The 19,332-nt window shown below is 39.6% G+C and overlaps 1 protein-coding gene across 1 annotated transcript in view; it reads right to left on the reverse strand.

The window, feature by feature from the left end:
- Positions 1-2,515: 2,515 nt before the first annotated feature.
- Positions 2,516-19,332, reverse strand: part of LOC104614308 (serine/threonine-protein kinase 32B-like) — a 35,353-nt gene continuing 18,536 nt past the window's right edge. Inside the window, exons 3-7 of the mRNA XM_010287591.1 lie at positions 14,127-14,230; positions 9,319-9,435; positions 8,069-8,194; positions 3,352-3,483; positions 2,516-2,584 (exon numbers count right to left, since the gene is read on the reverse strand). Coding sequence (XP_010285893.1) covers positions 2,516-2,584; positions 3,352-3,483; positions 8,069-8,194; positions 9,319-9,435; positions 14,127-14,230 — 548 coding nt within the window. The remainder of the gene's footprint in view (positions 2,585-3,351; positions 3,484-8,068; positions 8,195-9,318; positions 9,436-14,126; positions 14,231-19,332) is intronic.

A 19,332-nucleotide genomic window follows, 5' to 3' on the forward strand; every position in this document is an offset into this window, starting at 1 on the left:
TATTGGGCCCTCTGTACCCCTCAGAATGGAGTCGTCTATGACAATTACCCTCTTTTTTTCTTAACAGAGGACGTCTTGATACGTGGGGCTGGCTGACTCACCCTAGACACCGCCTTGGATGGACCTTCGTCAGGGTCCTCATGTTCCTGTCCCCCTTGTTCCTGTCCCTCATGTTCCAGAGCCCCATAGCTGTTGTGTAAGGGCAGCTGGGACGGTGAAGGAGGCTGGGAGGGGATTCACCGGCCTCTCCAAGCAGGGGGCCGCCCAGCTGGGACGGTGAAGGAGGCTGGGAGGGGATTCACCGGCCTCTCCAAGCAGGGGCCTGCATCCATTTCCTCTCATCTCTTAGGTCCCCTTCTTCTGCCCGGCAGCAAGAGGGCAGGGGATCCCCTGCTGCTTGTGGAGCCTCCACCAGCTGCCCCTGCTTCAGGGATGGCCGGGTGCGTCTCCACCAATCTATCTCCCTCTCACACTCCCTAATGCTCCTCAGCTTCTCCATGGCCTCTTTCAGCCCTGCTACCAGGCTGAGCAGGTCGCTCACCTGGTTGCACCGCACGCAGGTGGTGTCTCCACTGGTCTCTGGTACAACCGACAGGCTGAGGCACTCTTTGCAGCCGGATTTGACCTCTGCTTCCCCCCTTATTAACATTTTTGTCTTTGAAAAGTATTACAGAAGTCTCTCCATGTCCTTCTTGAGCTCTAATAAAATTTAAACAAGAAATGATTGTGAACTGGCTTGAGACAATGCAGGATCTATTGTAGGTCTATGCTAGAGTCTATAGTTTGACTATACTGGTCAAAGCCAATCAAGCAATGACCGAAACACATACAGTTCTGAATGAAGTGCATGTGTTTTATATTTTGCTTCCATTTTACTTGTACTCCATTTAAATTTCTCCTTGATCTCTCATCAGTCTCTCAGAGTCATGGAATTATAGAATGGTTTGGATTGGAAGGGACCTTTAAAGGTCATCTAGTGTAACTCCTTCCTTTACAGCTTGTGTTGTTACAGTGGTTGTGCGATATGAAAAAAATATGGGAAAAAAACCTTTCTATGCACTGTTACAAAAGATTTATGAATAACACAGTAAAATCACATCAAAGAAATCATTTAATACTAGTGAACATGCACAATGAGATTTTGAAAGTGTCATAACAAAATCTGGTATTTTATCTTTCAAAAATTGCTGTATATTGGTTTTCTTTGATATATGATTCTGGAGTAGGTGTGAAGGTCATATCTGGAAATGAACTAGTTTTATGAACAACTTTTTGGAAATATTAAATCAATTTATCAACGTAATCTTTTCTAAGTTTGTTATTGCGATATTAATAATTTGTATTTTTGTGGGTTAATAAAACTCTTACAAAGTTCAGTCATTCCCTAGTCCACCAATATCAGAACTGATTCAGAGAAGTCCACCAAGACCCTTCTGAAAAACTTCTATGAGCTGACTTGGTCTGGCTTTTCTTGTTTATGGTTCTCTTGTGCTAGAAATCATGCAAAATTAAATGAAGAATCTGTCAGACTTCCTTTTCTTTGTAAGTTCTTGCTGTAGCTTCTGTGAGTCGTCAGTATTGGGCATGATATATGATCCCACATATCATAACGGGAAAATGGGGTTATCCGTGGCATAGTTTCCTTCATGACATCATGTCAACTGTGCAAAGCTGACAATCCCTTTCCCAGTTTTAATTACAGAAGACAGTAATTACCTGCATTGTAAACATTGAGTAAGATATTCACAACTTTTTAATTAATTTCTAACATTTCACAACTCCATTAGAAAGGCTTGCAGATATAATTAGGTCAAATAAAACCACTGACTATACTTGGATGAAATGCAATAATTTGACCAAAGACAAAACAACTCCCCTGTTATGAGCTATATCCATAGCACAAACAGGTCTATAGTGGCTGCAACTCAAATACATTAAACTATGTGAAATGAAGTGTATTAATTGGACCAGAAAGATTATTGACATCCTTGGGATTCAGACTTGTGTTTCTACAGATTCTGGCTGACGCTTAGACTATGGAGCACTTCCTTCCTGTCTGATACAGTTTTAATATTTAGCTCTGTTTAAATAACTAATGTTGAAATTACCTGTTTTATGGTGGTGAAGTATGAATAGAATTTCCAGGTCAGAACACCACAGTTCATATCATTAAAAATCCATGAGTTATCATTTCCCTTGGTTTTGTTCAAGTGGTGAAAAAGCAGCCCCTTGTATTGTATTCCCTTCGCTTAATTGCTAACAGTTTCTCTGGAGAGTTTTGGTGACATTTACTTTATCTCTCTAACATACTTTCACCACAAGCAGTTCTGCTTGCTTTCAGAGATGGGAGAACTACAAAACCATCACACCAGAGATTGTAAGAGGAAGAAATCAATGGAAACCCAGCCCTTTAGCCCCTGCCACTGTGATCATTAAACTTACACTGGGAGAGAAAAAAAAATTGCTCTCAAATTAATTTCAGTAGTGCATGCTTAAGAGGCATTAAGAAATGCACTTACTTCTCTCTGTTGAATATGATGAATTCTTTCCTAACAGTTTCCAAGCACTGCTGCAGGTGTACGTTCTTTAAAAAACAGCATGAATAGGTTGATTAAAAGAGATGGAAAATCACAGACAAAAATCACAACAGCAGAAACATTACTGAACAAAACAGCTTATGAATGAATACTATCAAAAGGCGGTTTGAAGACTCTTCAAAAGTGGGCTGTGATAGCACAATCAGTCCTTCTTTCTTTTGGAAGAAGTTCCCGACACAGAATTCCTGAGGATTTTTACATCTGATCGCTCTATGAAGAATAGAGCATTTAAAATCGTTAGGAGTCACAACAGAATTTATAATACCTCGCTGAAATGAAAACTCAAGTCTGGAAAAGTTATTTCTTAATCTTCTCAGAAGTTTAGACTTAATACAACGGGACTTTCTGTGTGGGACACATTAGTCAGGACTGCAAGAGACAGCTTTAAAACACTTATAAATAATGAGCTTTTCACTGCATACTTTTTGGTTTAGTACCAGTAGAGGATAAACACTCCTTATAACTATCTGTCCATGTGTGGGAAGCATATCTGCCAACTGGCAACACTTTCATACTTTAAATGAGCATCTGTGAGAATCTTAAAAATTATTACAATATAAACATGCTGTTAGGATTTGACTGAAATAAATGGTTTCTTTTCATCTTGCTTTGGAGATGGTTTATGCTATGTGTGAAACAACAGACATAGAGATCAAGTTTGCTTTCAGTGATGATAAAACTGAACTAAACTGATTTTGCCCATTAGAGAATGTAAATGAAATGCCACTGACCGCAGCCACAGTCCCCAGCTTACCAGTGGGCAGGTTTCCTTAGCTCCATCTTTGGATTTGTTTTTGGCCAGTCGCTTTTTCTTTTTATGGAGAGGCTTGGACTCTAGAATCATTTCTTCAAGCTCAAATGTAGGATCACAGTTCAGTCTTCCTTTCTGGTACAAAAGGATTGAAAGTTACTTTTTGAAGCATCATTGTGTTTTTAAGTTTGTCCGGTAATTGTTAATAGCATTAATAATGATCCAGCTTCCCAACCACATCTATAAAATGAAAACTGTCTTTGTAGGCCTAGAGTGATGCTTGAAGTTTAAATAAGTGAGTTAAGGAAAAAAAAAATTATAAAGCAATTATAAACCATTAGATCCTCTTCCTCGTTGTATACAGATGTACTCCTAGAGTGACTACAATTATATTACACCAATGAGATTAACCTGGCCCAAGGTCAGATATCAGAATATCGTTAGTGGTGTAGAACATAAATGGCAACTGTAATAGTGCAGGAGGGATGGGGAGAACCTCTAAGACCTTCTTGCAAAAATCTCGTTTTCTGAAGAGTTGCAGCTGGATGCAGTTACCTAGCTCCTGTCCACGATAACAAAGGAAGGAGCAGGCCTTTTTTGGTTAGCAGTGTTTATATAAAAAAATGATTCTAGTATGCTTTTTCTTACCCATTACTTACATTACTTAAATATTCTGGATTCTCCACTTTTATGTTAATTTGTGGTGCTTGAACCAAATCTTAAGATTCTTTGTCGTATCAGGAATTTCTGTTTTAAGCAGGGTGACTGGAAACACCATTAGTATATGGCTGTTTCCTTCCTTGATTCTTTTCAGATTCTTCCTTAACTCTTTTCAGGTTCTTAATTCTTTCAGATCTTTTCAGCATAAAAGTTTACAGGAGCATAGTTAGGCCTTGAGGGGTTTTTAAAAATTCCATTCATTAGTGCAGTAAAGCCATCTCATGACAACATTTTGGATGAACTGTTCCTCTGCTATTTCGGGGTAAGAGCTAGGGTATGGACAGAAAATCTATGGTTCAGCTGAACCCAATAAACTTTTAAAAAGTCACTGCTTGGCATCCTAATTACTGGATCAGTGTTTTGCTACTCCTGTAATCAGGATAACATGAGTTCCTTTCTTCTGCTCATTCTCTCAAAGCATTTCGAAGAAATTTGCAGTTTGAATTGTTTGGTGGGAGATCTTAAAAGCAGCCTGTTTTCCTCTGGGACTTCTGGGAGTTTAATTACACCTTTGTCACCATCGAGGTGGAAGTACTAAGGCAAATTATATGTAAATGGCAGGTAGTATTTGGTAACCAAAGACACTCAGCAGTAAAACCACATCAGAAGCCACTTGTATAACTTATGGTGTCCTACAATTAAACATTTGATTTAGAGATCACTTCATCATTTTTATTCCTAGGAAAGTCTGTATGCTCAAAGTATAATATTAAGCTCTCTTATGCCTTTTCTTACATAGTACCCAGTCAGGTTTAGTAAAATTTATTTTTTTTTATTAATAGAGGTTTATAGCTTATTTGTAAATAAATCTTTACATTTGATCAATATCAGTTACCTTTTTGAGCATGTACAGTTTTAAGATTTGTTTGACCACTTAAAAAATACACCACTTTAATTCTGAAGCTGTAAAAATGAAAGCAAATTACGTTTAAATAATTTCTTGCTTCCTTTATCAAATATTTAACAATTTATTACTCCAAATGGAATATAAAGAAACTAGCTAAACCATAAAGAAACATGTACTAGTTAAGTAAGAATTATGTTTATGGAATCAAATTACACAGGGAGAAATTAAATGATAGGACTTTCTTACCACAGGCCTCCCGTGTGCCCTCTTGCCCACAGAAGGCAGCAGCGGCAAGCAGTCAAAAAGTTATAAAACTCTCTAGTTATAAATCTCCCCCACAGATCACAGTGTATGTTGGCCCCAGTTCACCCTCTCACCAAAGACTGAAAAACAATAAATATTTTGTTGTGTGGCCCCAGATAATCAGTGAAGGTTTTGTTGGGCCAACAGAGAGAAAAGTTCTTGGAAAATTTCTGCCCAAACTTGGTCTCTTGAAACAGCAAAGTTTACTATAAAAAGTGTTGTGCTAGGAAAGGTGGTTCGATTCGCACCTTCTTACTGTTTTTCCTAACACACCTGATTGATCAGGTAGAACAAGATGCACAGTATCAGCTTCTGACCTGAAGTGGTACAATCTGTAATGGGACTTTCAGATTAATCTGTGTAAATAAAAGTAACTTTTCACTCCTGTTTCCTTTAAATGTAGGATATTATTTTCCCTCCAATACTATAGAGTACCCTCCAATAACATAGACTCCCTCCAAAACACAAATGAGGTAAATCCAAATGTGAAAAGAATAGCTGTCTTTGGACACATGTTTAATGGCAGACAGTCCAAAGTATTTCAAGAGGACTTCTTCTTTTCTCAGACTCCATGATGTTCATCATTGTCAACATCAGCCACAGAGAAAGGCGACTTGGCTAATAGAGCACCACCAGACACATAGGTTCCACAATTGCTTCTGAAATTACATTTAAAATTACTTTTCTCACCATCTTTAAGAAGCCATGAAACCTATCTATACTCTCTCAGGGGTAAGGTACCTACAAAACAACCTAAATCCAGGTGGAAAGAAGCAAACAGCCACATGAGAACTGTGAATTAAGGACTTGGGAATACTTGTCTATGGCCAGACACAGACCATCACACTCTTTTTGTGCTCTTTGGGCAGGCTGGGAGCAAGCCAGCTGAATGTGGAAAACTTGCAGTCCCTCTCTTAGGTCCTATTACTACAGCCAAACTCCCGTACCTCACTACTGAGTCAGGCTTAGCAGGGTAGCACACCTTGCATTAGCTGGCTATACACTCCTGGGCCAAAGCTGGCTTGAGTCCAGTCCTTGGGAGCTGAGTGAAGAGGGAAGATACGGCTCTATGAATTGAAGCTTGAGTGGGAGCAAGGAGACCGAGGAGATGTCTAGGGAAAGAAAAATGCTGGGGCAGCAACAAGAACAGAGAACAGACTTGCTATAGGCAGGTTTCAGGAGCTGGTTTTGGTGAAGCAGGTTTAAGTCCTCTCTCTTGACTTTAAGTCCTAAGATTTTCCTAGGCATAACTGGGCTTTGCAGAGTCTGGGACTTTCCTGGATCCCCATTTATGTTGTCCCTTTGGGTATGGGGAACTGGATCCCTCTTTTAAAGCACAAAGCAAGGTTGTGAAGTTTCCTACATGCTGACATTTGTGGATTAAACTTTCAGCTAGGAGTTAGAGGTCTAAACAATCTGTTGGTTTTTGTCTGAGAGTCAGCCCATGCCTCCAATATCTCAGAAGGCAACTCTAACTTGAGAAAAAGGAAAAGAGGAAAAGCAGTCTCCATTCATCTTGTAGATCCATGCCCCCTTGGAGAATGGAGTTCACTGTCTCTCAGGCCAGGGAGGAGCTTTGTTCTGTAGTGCTTTGCTTAGGGTAGCTACCTGGGAGAGCGCAGGGGAAGGGCCTGGGGTGGCACAGCAGTTATTCCAGCTGCAGGGACATTGAGTAAGAGGGAAGGAGTCCTGACCTTGGTTTGGTAGATATAGTGTTCACCTCTCAAGCTTTCAGCTTGCAGCACCATTGATCTAAAATGTAAAGGGAAGGAATTTCACCCTTGCTTGCCCACCCACAACTTTCTTCTCCTGCAGGATTCTGCTTCCAGGAAAAGCTCTGGTCAGATGCCAAGAAGCACAGCAAACACTGCCAGCACTGTCTTGGCAGCCTATCTGGGTGCCTTTGCTCTATTAGGCAATCACCCCTCTTCATCAGCTTCTGCAGCACTGGATCCCTGTCCCCATCAGATTTAGCAAGAACTCTAATGTGCTCCCAGATGAGGATAAGGTCTAGCTACTCCCCCTTCCTCATCTTTATTCACTGTTGCATAAAAGATACAAATAGTCCTTAGTATGCTACAGATATATTGTTTGGGGGAGAATATAGTGCAATATGACTGAACATAAAATCATAGAATCGTAGAATTACTTGGGTTGGAAAAGACCTTTAAGATTATCAAGTCCAACTGTAAACCTAACACTGCCAAGTCCACAAAGTGGACAAGCAACAAAGTGGAGAGAATATCAGCACCAGAGTCATTACTTTTTATTCATATGTCCTTATATCCATTTAACTTAGGAATGATCAAAATGGAAATATCCAGAAAATACCAACAAAATGGAACAGTAAAAAAGAAACCACTAGATTCCCTCACTGCATCTGAATGTTTTAGTGTAGGAAACTGTCACAAGGAAAATAGTTCAGCCTTTTGAAGCAGTATATTTTTTAGGTGAAAAAGGAACAGCACACTGGGATGTTAAAAAGCCTTGCAAATGTTATTTAGATGCCTAACTTTCAGAGCAGCAGCTGTTTGTTGGTAACAACACTTTGTCTCAGTGTTAACTGACAATCATTTGCTCTAACAGATGAAATGCAAAGTCTGGAAGATGTTTTTTTATTTGAAAGGGAACAAAAAATGAACCAAGGTTAATTAGTTTTTGTTGTTAGCTAATGAAATGGGCCAAATTTTCCCTTAGCTGTGACTGAGTAAATGAAAACAGAATCCAAAGTAAAGCTTCTGTGAGAAGTAAATCACTGAAGAGCAATAAATGCAAACGTAAACAAATAAAACAACAGTGATAAATACAGTTGGAATTTGCAAACACAGTTCACCTGGAATATTGACCTACATTAGGAACAAAGCCTGGGGCCACAGTTTTCTCTAGAACAGCATCCCAGTTGACATCAGCGAGGTATGGAGAGCTTTGGATGTCTGCAAGGCTTGAAAGACGGCACTCCGGGTCCTTAGTGAGGAGCTGTGATGAAGCACAAGGCATTTTCTAAGGAACTGGCTGACATATAAAAGAGTAAACATATCACACATAAATTGTATGATACACAATTCAGAGTAAGAAAATGGCTAGGGAATCCTCTAACAACTCCTAGAACGGCCAATCTAAAAAAAATAAAAGTAATAACTCATAGAAAATTAATATAGTTTAACAGCCGCCAGATGGCTGTTGCAGGCACGAAGTGTATAAATATATTAGTAACAACAGTCTGTTTACAAATACACAAGAGTCCAAGTGACATGAAACATCACAGTTCAATGCCACCCAACAATTTGTGTTTTGTCTTTAATTTATTGGAAGATATCATTACACCGAGCATCCTGGCAGCAATTAAAATTAACCACCTCATTGCTTCATCTATCAAAAATAGGTTGCTCATTGTTGCAAAAGAAATTGATCTTCTATTGCTCCAGTCACACATTCACAAACATTTCCTGCTCAAATATCAGTACCGATAATCTGAAATACCAAAAAAAGACCATCCTTGCAGCATGGCCAGAAAATTAAACCAAACAAAAACCTGGGGTTTTAAGAAGAAAGCGATTTCCAGGGTCATGATGCATTCAACAAGAAGCCCAGCTTGTAGCTTAGTGACATTTACAGCAAAGAGGCTCGACTTTTGTTGTTACAACTATGGCAACACGGGACAGGGAGAGGTACAGCTCTTTTCATTTCTAAGCTTGCTGGCTGGAAACTGTGGCAGAAATTCAGAGGGCAGTGTGATCCTTCCTTCCCTTTCCAGCATGCACAACTAGGGCTGGAGATAACGGGGCCAGGACGCAGAATGGGAATTACTGATCCCCAAAGTTTTGCTTCACTAGTGAATAATTTTTAAAACAAACAAACAAACAAACAAGATTTCTATTTATTTGAGGCCATTAAATGCCCGAGTCTAAGCCCAAGAACAATCCAGCTTCTCAAGAGAGAATACAGTACCACTAACATTCAGAAAAGCTTAGGAATAGGCACTTTCTTATCCTTGAAATATTGACTGCCTAATGTGTGTGCTTGCCTGATGCCTCTGAACTGTTGGACAGGCTTGTGGAAGAAGGGAGAAGAGAGAACAGAAGGTGCTTGTGCTTTCTTACCTTTTTCAGTAGTGCTATCATGCCCTTGCACCATGCAGACGAGTAGTGAACTCTTTCTATCTTGATCATGTTGAGTATCTCATCAATGGGGGTGGCTGAGTGAATTTCATAGGGTCTCTGGGGCAAAGTTAAAGCAATATCAAGTCAGCAAGAATGGATAAAAGAGTGCAGACAATTCATATTTTCCTGAACTCAGTATTGTTTATGCTGGAAATATCAAAAACACCAAAACATAACAATTATGAAGCTAAACCTTCTTTGCATGTGTGCTTTTCTTTGGTCGTAATGAATGTAATTACTCATAGATGCATTTCCTCTGCAACTTTTTCTCTCATGAAAAGAAGTATCAGTTCGAATGAGATGACTGAATAATTTTGTTCCTGGGTCATTCTATGTGGAATGTGGATTATCTACTATTTTTTACTTGTAGTACTAGAATGTACTAGTGATCTAAACTGACAAAATGGAAAAGTGGTGGCTGAAGGGAGCTTTGTCATCCTGATTTTACTGAATAGTAAATAAAGAAATTAAAAAATGCTTACAAAAATCTGTGTAAGGACCACAGTAAATAAGTAGACTCCAAATCCCAATCTCCATTGCCCTTTTTGAAATCTAAAATTAACTCATTACACGGACCTATGGATTATATGGACTGCTGTCCTGTGTTTGCAAAATTGTACTTAACTTCTTCTATAGGTGAAGAGAATCTCCAGGTTTCACAGTGCTTTGCTCATGAAAACTGCTGTGATTTATCTTTTACTAAATATAACATTTGGAAATGAAAGTACTACATATAAAATTATATTCTTACTAATTATTGTGCATGTATTTTTAAAAGACTTGTATTTGTGAAGCAAGTTGTTAGAATGATGCTCTATGTTGATGTATTTTTTTAAAGAAGGGTAGAGTGTGGATTGCTTGTGAATTAAGTTGTACCCAGCAGGTGACACATATGTGATATGCGATATCAGATCTGCAGCCAAATGCCATCATAGCAGTAATGTGCAAACTGATGCATCGTAATTCATACACAACATAGAGTTACCTTCTAATCCAGTATCCTCAAGAGCAAAGAGCAGACACTCATTACCTTCTCTAGGAACTGAATCATCCCTTGACTTTTGCTAGTGTGTACTAGTACAAGATTATAATTTAAGAATATTTCTAGGTTATTAATTATCTAATCTAATGGTGAATTAGAGCCACTCTTCATAAAGGCCCAGAAAATATTCTTATTTTGAGAAGATTCATGCACATGATTAGCTTTGAACATGTGTATGAAACCAAGTCCATTCTAAGGCATTGGGATGTTCTAAAAATAAATCCATGGATTGCTTAAACCCTTTTGCTTTGATTCACATTTAGTTAGTCTGTTGTCATTTAGCTATATCATGTCCATATGAATTCAACAGGACCTAAATGCATGCTCTGAATACATCACTTTCTTGAATGTGGTTCAAAACTGTCATTTGAAATAGTCTGTCAAATGTTTTTCCCTACTCGTGGTAATGCTCCTACAAAACAACTATTAAAAATGAAAGATTAACATTCTATCTGCTGTCAGGAAGTAACTTGCTGCTGATTTAGACTTGATATAATGATGTGACCAACGTGGTCATTGAGCCAGAATTTACACCAGTTGTTGGAAATGGTAACTTAGCTCTAAAAATAACAAGTTTAAGGAATAATGAATCTTTGAAAGTAGTAAAAAAATCAGAATTAAAAATAAGAAATTTTTTCTGTTAAGGATGTTTCTGCACATGTCTTTTTCCTCACTGGAAAAATTCTTTAAAATCTTACCCTATTTTAGAGTTTATTAGCATTTTGCAGTCTTACCTGACATTTTGAGATTTGCACAGATTTTTAATATTGTTCTTCATTAATTTGAACAATAAATACTCAAAGAAGTGGCCATTATAAGCTTGGTCTTTTGAAGTCCTTCACACCTGCATCTCCCGTATTTTTCAGCTATTCAATCCACTTGAGGGTCAGATCCCTTATGTTTTATTTTGTGAAAAAGGAAAAAAAACAAATCTGTTTTCCTTGTGTTCATGACGTGTTACCAAAATTGGTTGTAAACTGTTCACATCACAGTGAAAGTCAGAGTCCAGGAATACCACTTACTATCTCTTTCCTTCACCTTGTTTCTGTTGAGGGCACGCTATATACAGTTATCATAATATATTAGCAGTTTTCTATAGCTTAGGAACAGACTGACGTGTGTCATGGTTTGCATCATGCAGTTTAATTTCATGGACTTGGGGAAAATGATCAACGTTTGGTGCAAAGTTTTATAAAATATGTTTTTTGGTTATTTGGTCTTTTATCAATGACTGGCTAAGGAAAGAAATGTGCCTGCAACATATTGAGAAATGCTAGTGGATAATAAATGTGGATAATAAAATGCTACTGTGGATAATAAAAAAAAAAGGTCCAGACAGCTCTGTGCCAGATGCAACCTGCTCCCGTAGCTACAGCCCTGTTTCCAGCAACGCGTTGTCTTGGCCTCCTGGCAGTAGAGAGCAAGGAATGAGAATGGCTGCAATGCCTCGAGCACCCTCCTCTGAGGGGTCTTGCATCTCATAACAGGAGAGACAAACAAAAACGAAAATTCATCGCCGTGAAAAGCAACTCCTTTTTGCTTAGCTCCTCTTGAATTCAGGCAGGCAGTGTCACGCGCTATGCACAGCTCAGAGGTGGAAAATAATCAAAATTTCTAATGCTCCTTCCTGCCTTCCCCAGGCACTAGCGTGCACCATGACTGCAGAAAGTCACATCTCCGGGGGCTCTGCCCAGCGCAACACCCTCCTCTTTCCCCAGGGCTGCTGTAGCAGGTGCGGGTGGGCTCCGCCGAGCACCCACCCATCTACTCCGTGCCAACGGGGCTCCCTTCTGGCCGCTGCACAAAGTGCCATAGGAGCCTGGAGGAGGAGGGGGCTACCTGCCTGCAGGGTTAGCTCGCAGCCTTGTAGGTGCAAGCGGCTTCTTTGCAGCCCTCTGCACGCGGCTGCTGGAGCAGACGGAGCTTTGGAGCTCACGGTCGCTGCAGACAACAACGTGCCCCGGGTCAAGCACATTTTCTCAACCTGCTGCTACTTCTGTTGTCATCATTCCTGTCAGTTTAGGCCTTGTCTAGACTAGAAAAATTTAGAAATACAATTCAGGAAAAAATACACCTTTTCTTAGTCCATACAAAGGTGTAGGCTGCCAAGCCACTCTCTGGCTTGCTTGGTGGGCAAGAGCTGCTCTTCAGGAGAAAACAAGCAGCGGGCTTGGTTGACTGGAAACGGCAATGTCTTTATTTAAAAAAAAAAAAATTAATTCAGTCTCAGCTCTGCTTTGTCTGTAGCCAGATAGACTTACTCAGAGAAGCCCGTATGGCTCTTGGCAAATGGATACCATTCTATATGATTTTTCATTTATTAAAGTGACTAGGTATATGACTTTGTGATTTGTCTTTGGAGTTCATCTTTCCTTACCCAGTCATTCATTGTGCTGCTTTCTTGGAGACACTCATTGGTGAAAGGGTTGATATAAAACCAGCAGGATGTTCTTTACATTTATTATGTGTGCAGGCAGTACTGCCGTCTGTGTCCAGAGTTGAGAATGTATTGTGCTTACCACTGCCAGACCTTAACAGTTCAGGTTAAAATTTTCCATCCTGGGAAGAATGTCAGCTTAAACACTCAGTAGTTTTTGAGAATGATGGCAAAGAAAAGTTGCGAAGACTTTTTTTTCCCCTAAAAAGGTTTTTATTATTCCTGTGCTGTGAGAGCAGGGCTGAGATTTGGCATGGGAGATTTGGTATTTGTATCAGGAGCATGATTTTTGCCATTTCTATGGAAATACAAAATAGCTCGGCCAAGTTTTAGGCCTTTGAAAAATGTAACGTCTGGGTTGAAGTAACAATGTGCAGACACTCTGAAAAGTAGTTTTCTATCTAAAAATGGGAATAATAATTGTTCTTTATTTCTAGTTTCCTTTGTCTGTCATCCTACATGGAACTCTCAGATCTTTATGGGATGGATTGTCTCACACTACAAAGTGCCTAGCAGCACAGGGTAGTGGTACTGTGTTAGTGTCATCTGATAACAAATACTCCTTCCTTAAAAACAGCATACTGCAATGCAATAAAATCATCTTTCCAAAATAGGAATTAGAATTAAAAAAAAACAGCTACTTTAGCTATATCGTTATCCTGAAATATTATCTAAATTACTGTTTTCCATAGGGAACAGTAAATATTTAAGCAACAAACTTCAATCTTTTGAACCAAAATGGAAAAGAATTTTCAAATATCGTCTGTGATATTTGTCCATGCTCAGGAAGATTTTTCATTAAGCTTATTCACGTAATTGATTCGATAAGTAACAAGTGCACTGGCAGATAAGTATTTTCTGTAGCTGGGCCAAACATCTTACGATATTACATTAGCTCTTTTAAGGTATTAGTAAAGAGAATCAAATATATAATAAAGCCTGAAGTAACTCAACTTCTATATGGAAAAAAATACCATTGTTTCCAGTTCAGCGTTTTTGAGGATTCATTAAAACATTAAGCTTTTCCTTAGTGCACATTGAAAGTCTATGTCCATTTTAGGCAAACTTTCAAAATGTAATTGAGAGTGGGGTGAAACTTTCCTGAGAATGTTTCCAGCTGGAAAAGACTCATTGAAGACAGAATTCCTGACCTGCACCGCAGCCTCATCCACTCAAATTTTATCATGAAGTGTGCACTCAGGGGCACTGCAAACTTTGGGACTTCTCTCAGTCAACGTGTTAAATAACAACAGAACTCATCAATCTTACCCAACCCCTCAGTAATTCATATGCAGTAATTCCTAGTGACCACCAGTCTACAGGGTACGAATATCCTGGACCTCCGTCCATAAAGGCCTGGAACACTTCTGGAGCTAAAACAATAAAGCACATCAAGCAAAAGGCGTTATATTAAGGTTAGACTATGGATCATTAATGTTGGTATTTGAAAAATGAATAAGGATGCAATTAACTGGAATTAAATACATTTGTAAATGCAGCATTTTCAGGATGCAGCTCCAGTGCCTTGGTTGACTGTCAACGAATGACCTTCACTCGTCAGGGTTTTTCAAAAGCCAACAATTTTATATGTTAATTCCTACCTGGACCATTTAAGTTTTATGTTATGTGAATAAAAATAAGTAATAGGAGGGGAATTTCTGAACTGAAGTGTGACTTGGAATATTTAAGATAATGCAAACATTTTATGGGACAAATATGCAAGCGAGGTGATTCTATGTGATTGATGGAGGTGTTGAACATGGTACTTCTCGTCCTTATTCTACATCTGCATAGGGTTTTAAAGGTATTCAACATAGGAAAATGGTAATTAAATACAAATCCTGACACTGATTGTATGCTGTGAGAATCTCTGTCATGACGGAAAATAAACGTACTGTCAATAAAGTAATGAATTCTGTAAAAATAACTGTATTGGGAGGAAAAAAAAATTGATCTTTTCATTTCTTTTCATTTCTAATGCTCCTTCCTGCCTTCCCCAGGCACTAGCGTGCACCATGACTGCAGAAAGTCACATCTCCGGGGGCTCTGCCCAGCGCAACACCCTCCTCTTTCCCCAGGGCTGCTGTAGCAGGTGCGGGTGGGCTCCGCCGAGCACCCACCCATCTACTCCGTGCCAACGGGGCTCCCTTCTGGCCGCTGCACAAAGTGCCATAGGAGCCTGGAGGAGGAGGGGGCTACCTGCCTGCAGGGTTAGCTCGCAGCCTTGTAGGTGCAAGCGGCTAGGATCCAGAACAAGGATCCAGTTGGCTAATTTCAGCGAGAAAGACACACTAAACAATGCCACTGTAGTTTCTTCAGAAAACCATATATAAGTAAGAGAGCATATGAAATAAAATGAAAAGTCAGTCATGTATTTCTAATTATTTCACAGCAGAATCTCAGTACACTTTGTGAAAACAACGCTTTCCCTGGGGATTTTCTATACAACACTATCACCAACCATAACATCACGCTAGATTGCAATTACCACATGAGCCTCTTCTGGCCACGATACCGAGTCTAATGTACCACATTACCACGCGATTACCATCACTTTCTAATGGGCATACTGCAATGACTAATGTAACCTGGTCACACTTCTGACTGGCAGTTTGGGACTTGACTATGTAGGGCATTTAAAGAAGCACCTTTAATTAAAGGGAAGGCATTCCTTCCAGAGGAGATTTTGCAGTCCTTGCATCATTATGGATGGCAACCTGACAAGTTACAACTCCAGACCTGAGTTTAGAAAGTCTTGGAGCACCAAACCTAATAGAGGGTTTTGGCATCCATGAATTAGATGTGGCAAAACCTGAATCTGTAGAATAAAAAGCAATGAATGAATGAATGAAAGTGGTCCTGTACTCTCTGCCCAGCACTACTATCTCTAACTAGGTTTGGTAGGAGAACTGCAGGCACCTAAACAAACCTTTTTTCCAGAATACATGTGTTTGGAGAATAGCTGACTAGTGGATCTCAGGCATAGGTAAGTTTGTGCTGTGATCCAGTACAGCGTGAATTGACAACGCCATAGAAGTCATCACACTGAGTTAGCTCTATCTCACCTCCAGATGGTAGAGCTTCACTTGGCATGCTCTATCTTCAGATGTACTTCAGATCTTGTTTGCATGCTGCTGGGGATCTGTGCAGGCACAACTTATTTGTGTGCCATCTATCACACAGATAGATGCTAAGAAGGTAGGCAAGATTTTTTGTGTTACTTCAGTGGGATCAATGCACCTAAAATGCACATTAGGCACCAAAGTTGTGCTTTAAATATCACCATAGGCACCTTGTAGTGAAGATTTGCTTTATTTAGCTGCATTCATTATGGGTTTTTGCCCACTGTGCCCAGACGATGTATAGTATCTCATTACAGAAAATAGCCTTTGTGGACTTTTTTACTGAGCTATATAGGTATAATATTGGTTTCACTCCTTCTTTTATAGCTTTAACATTGTAATAATGCAACGGATCACTATCTGCTTTCTGTGAGGTAAAGACGAAAGTACTAACGTAACCTACAACATTGCCAGAATGGTGCAGCTGTTTTGCTAATTCAGTGACCAAGTTATCCACTTTTAGTTTATTTGCTTGTTCTAAGAGCTTCAAGGTCAACTCATCCCTTATTAAGCAGATCAGCAGAAAACACATTCTTTTGCCCACTAGCTATGGTGTCTTGAAGCTCCGTTTCCACACCTTATGATGATGACGGCATCCCTAGATCAGAAAATGGGCAGTTAGGCTCCTGATTTTTAAGGCAGATGGCCCCTTTTCCCCTGCTTTCGCAGTACCGTTTGCAGTCCAGCTGGACTGCTTCTCTGCATTTGCCAGCTCCAGTGAAGCGGCTGCAAGCACCCCCTTCGCAAGATGGGGCGGGGGGGCTGGCAGAAGGTGCAATATGATTTACAGTACCCTACGTACAGGTTTATTCTGAGGGTGACATCTCAATCCTACTCAAGACAAAAGATCTTTCCCCAGTTTAGCGAGGTTGTTAAACACCAATCTCACACTAGGAATGTGATTAATGTGTCTAAAAGCCTTTTTGAGCTGAGGTCCAGACGAAGACATCCAGACTGCACGGCAGACTTCTGGAGTTTGCCTGCTCGTTCAGAAACACAGCATGATTTTACAAAAAGACAGCAGATCCTCCAAATGATGGGGTTAGCCAAGCTCTGAAGAACTAGAGCTGTGAAATAGATAACATAACATTAGGTTTTTCTGTAAGAAATAACTGTGTCAGAAGAATCAATTCTGAATGCAGAATGGCTAGGATAAGAGCAACTAAAAAACCTGAAAGGAAAGTTAAAATTCTACATTGATTTTCTTTAGGATTGTTATTGAAATAGACTATCTGTAATCTTTTAAAACTTTAATTTGATCTCAGGCTCAGGTTGGACAGCCATCCTGCAGCCTGCTGTGGGTAGGTTCTTCCAAAGGATGATAACATTTGAGCTTGCCAGCTTGCAGCAAGGGCAACAGCTTCACTGTGTGCACCCTTTCTGCACACATCCTCTCTTATCGTAAGAGATTCAGGAAGAGAAGAGTACTTACATCTATTACCCCCGTGCATCTACCTAAATGTGAGGATTTTGCCTACAAAAGTTCATTCATGTGAACAAAAGTGAGAGAGTGCATGTAAGAATGACAGTTTCAGATCTTTTTCCTCAATTTCTACTGAACAAAGGCTTTTCAGGAAAATACGTGGTTTTAATACTGGGTCTGATCCTACAGATTCTTTTGGCTGAGGGCTGTAGTGACTATCACATATAGTCAGAGTGAAGGCATAGAAGTTTGCATGGTGGAAGTACAGCTTTTACATAGTGAAGCTAAATCAAGTAATTGCAAGTCCGGCAGCAGCAAGAGTGAATTCAAAGTGAAGAAATTATGCAATTGGTAGGTCTTACAGGTCTTCACAGATCCCCATGAACAAACATCTTTGACATAATGGAGAACTGCTTTACTAGAGCTGACCAAAAGAGCACCTTCAACAGCAGTAACCTGGTCCAGCCTCACTGCTCACCCTGCTTTGAGCAGGAAGTTGGACTAGAGACTCCTGAGGCCCCTGCCAACGTGAAACATCCTATGATCCTGTGATGCTCATGAAGCTCACACAATCTCCTTCTCACAGCCCATCCGAGCGGAGGAATGAAGGAGTCTAAGGCCAGAAGTCTCAATGGGACCTTGAGATCCCCTTCCTCTCAGCAGTCATCATGAACTGCATGGGCTCTTCACCTTCACTCAGACACCTGGAAAACCTGACACCCAAAGTACTGGGGACTTCTGAAAGTCTGGATCTCAGACACAATGCAGTCTTTTGGTCTGGGAGATTACTCTTCATGTGTGGCAGAAGTGTGATCCACTACCTTTCACACAAGGCTTTGGTAACTACAAAGACAGAGCATTTTAAAACTAATGCCATTCTGAGCTGAAATCTGTGCTGATTTTAACAGGGCAAGCAATAAAATCAGGAATGTTTCTGTGTCTTGTATGATAATGAGTAAATGCACATATGTAACTTCAGCAACTTGCCAAGCTAAAAATCCTCAGCTTTTTTCTTACGCTGTTTTTCTCTTAATAACATACTTTCATGCTTTCACCGTTTATCTCTTTGCTTCCTTGAAAAATGGCATAAAAATAACCCACCTTTGTGCTGCATTAAGAGTGCTTCAGTGCATTCCTTGGCTATCCCTAATATGTATTTCCAGTTTAATTTTTTTTCCAAATAATAAATTAAAATAAATCCTCTTCAGGGCTCTGTCTTTTGATGCTTTTGCACTGTACCTTTCTAGTAATAACATATCATTGTAGACTGTCTCTGTACCAAGAGGAAAAGTCCAAGGAAGTAAATAAATGGTTATTTTGCTTTACAATAAAACCATACTGGAGAACTGCTAATAAAAAATTCAACATGAAAGCAAATCTAGTGGGTCAGCACCCATCTCAGAAGTGGCTTCCTGGGATATCCATACTCCTATTCTATGGGTTTAGCCACACTCCAAATAATCTTGTGAAATAGAGAATAATTTCTGACAAATCAATTCATGTATACAGCTACCCACTACAATTGTCACAGGAGTCAGATGATCTACATTGTAAATGATGTAGAGGATGCATCTCATGCTGTATGCATATTTCCTTAAAGACCTGTAAAAAAACCCATACAAACCCAAAATTTTACTTAACTGGTTGGTAATTCTGTACCCTATTTGGAGAAGATTATCAGTATCTAACACTATGACTAATGAGCTTGATATAAAAGAGAATAGCAATGTAAGTGGAAAAAATCGTGAACCCAATTTTCACTATTCGTTCCTACTGCAAAAGAGCATTTTTAATATAGGATTACATAGGATAAAATACTTTTAAGTGGGGTTCCTAGAAATCTGCCTAGTATTCATAGGTATCACTTAACTCCATAGTTAAACTATAAGTGCTCCAGGTCTCTGAAATTCAGGCCATTTTAATTTGATGC

The sequence above is a fragment of the Phaethon lepturus genome, unplaced genomic scaffold (genome assembly GCF_000687285.1).
Source record: "Phaethon lepturus isolate BGI_N335 unplaced genomic scaffold, ASM68728v1 scaffold10900, whole genome shotgun sequence".
In the NCBI taxonomy this organism is placed as follows: domain Eukaryota; kingdom Metazoa; phylum Chordata; class Aves; order Phaethontiformes; family Phaethontidae; genus Phaethon; species Phaethon lepturus.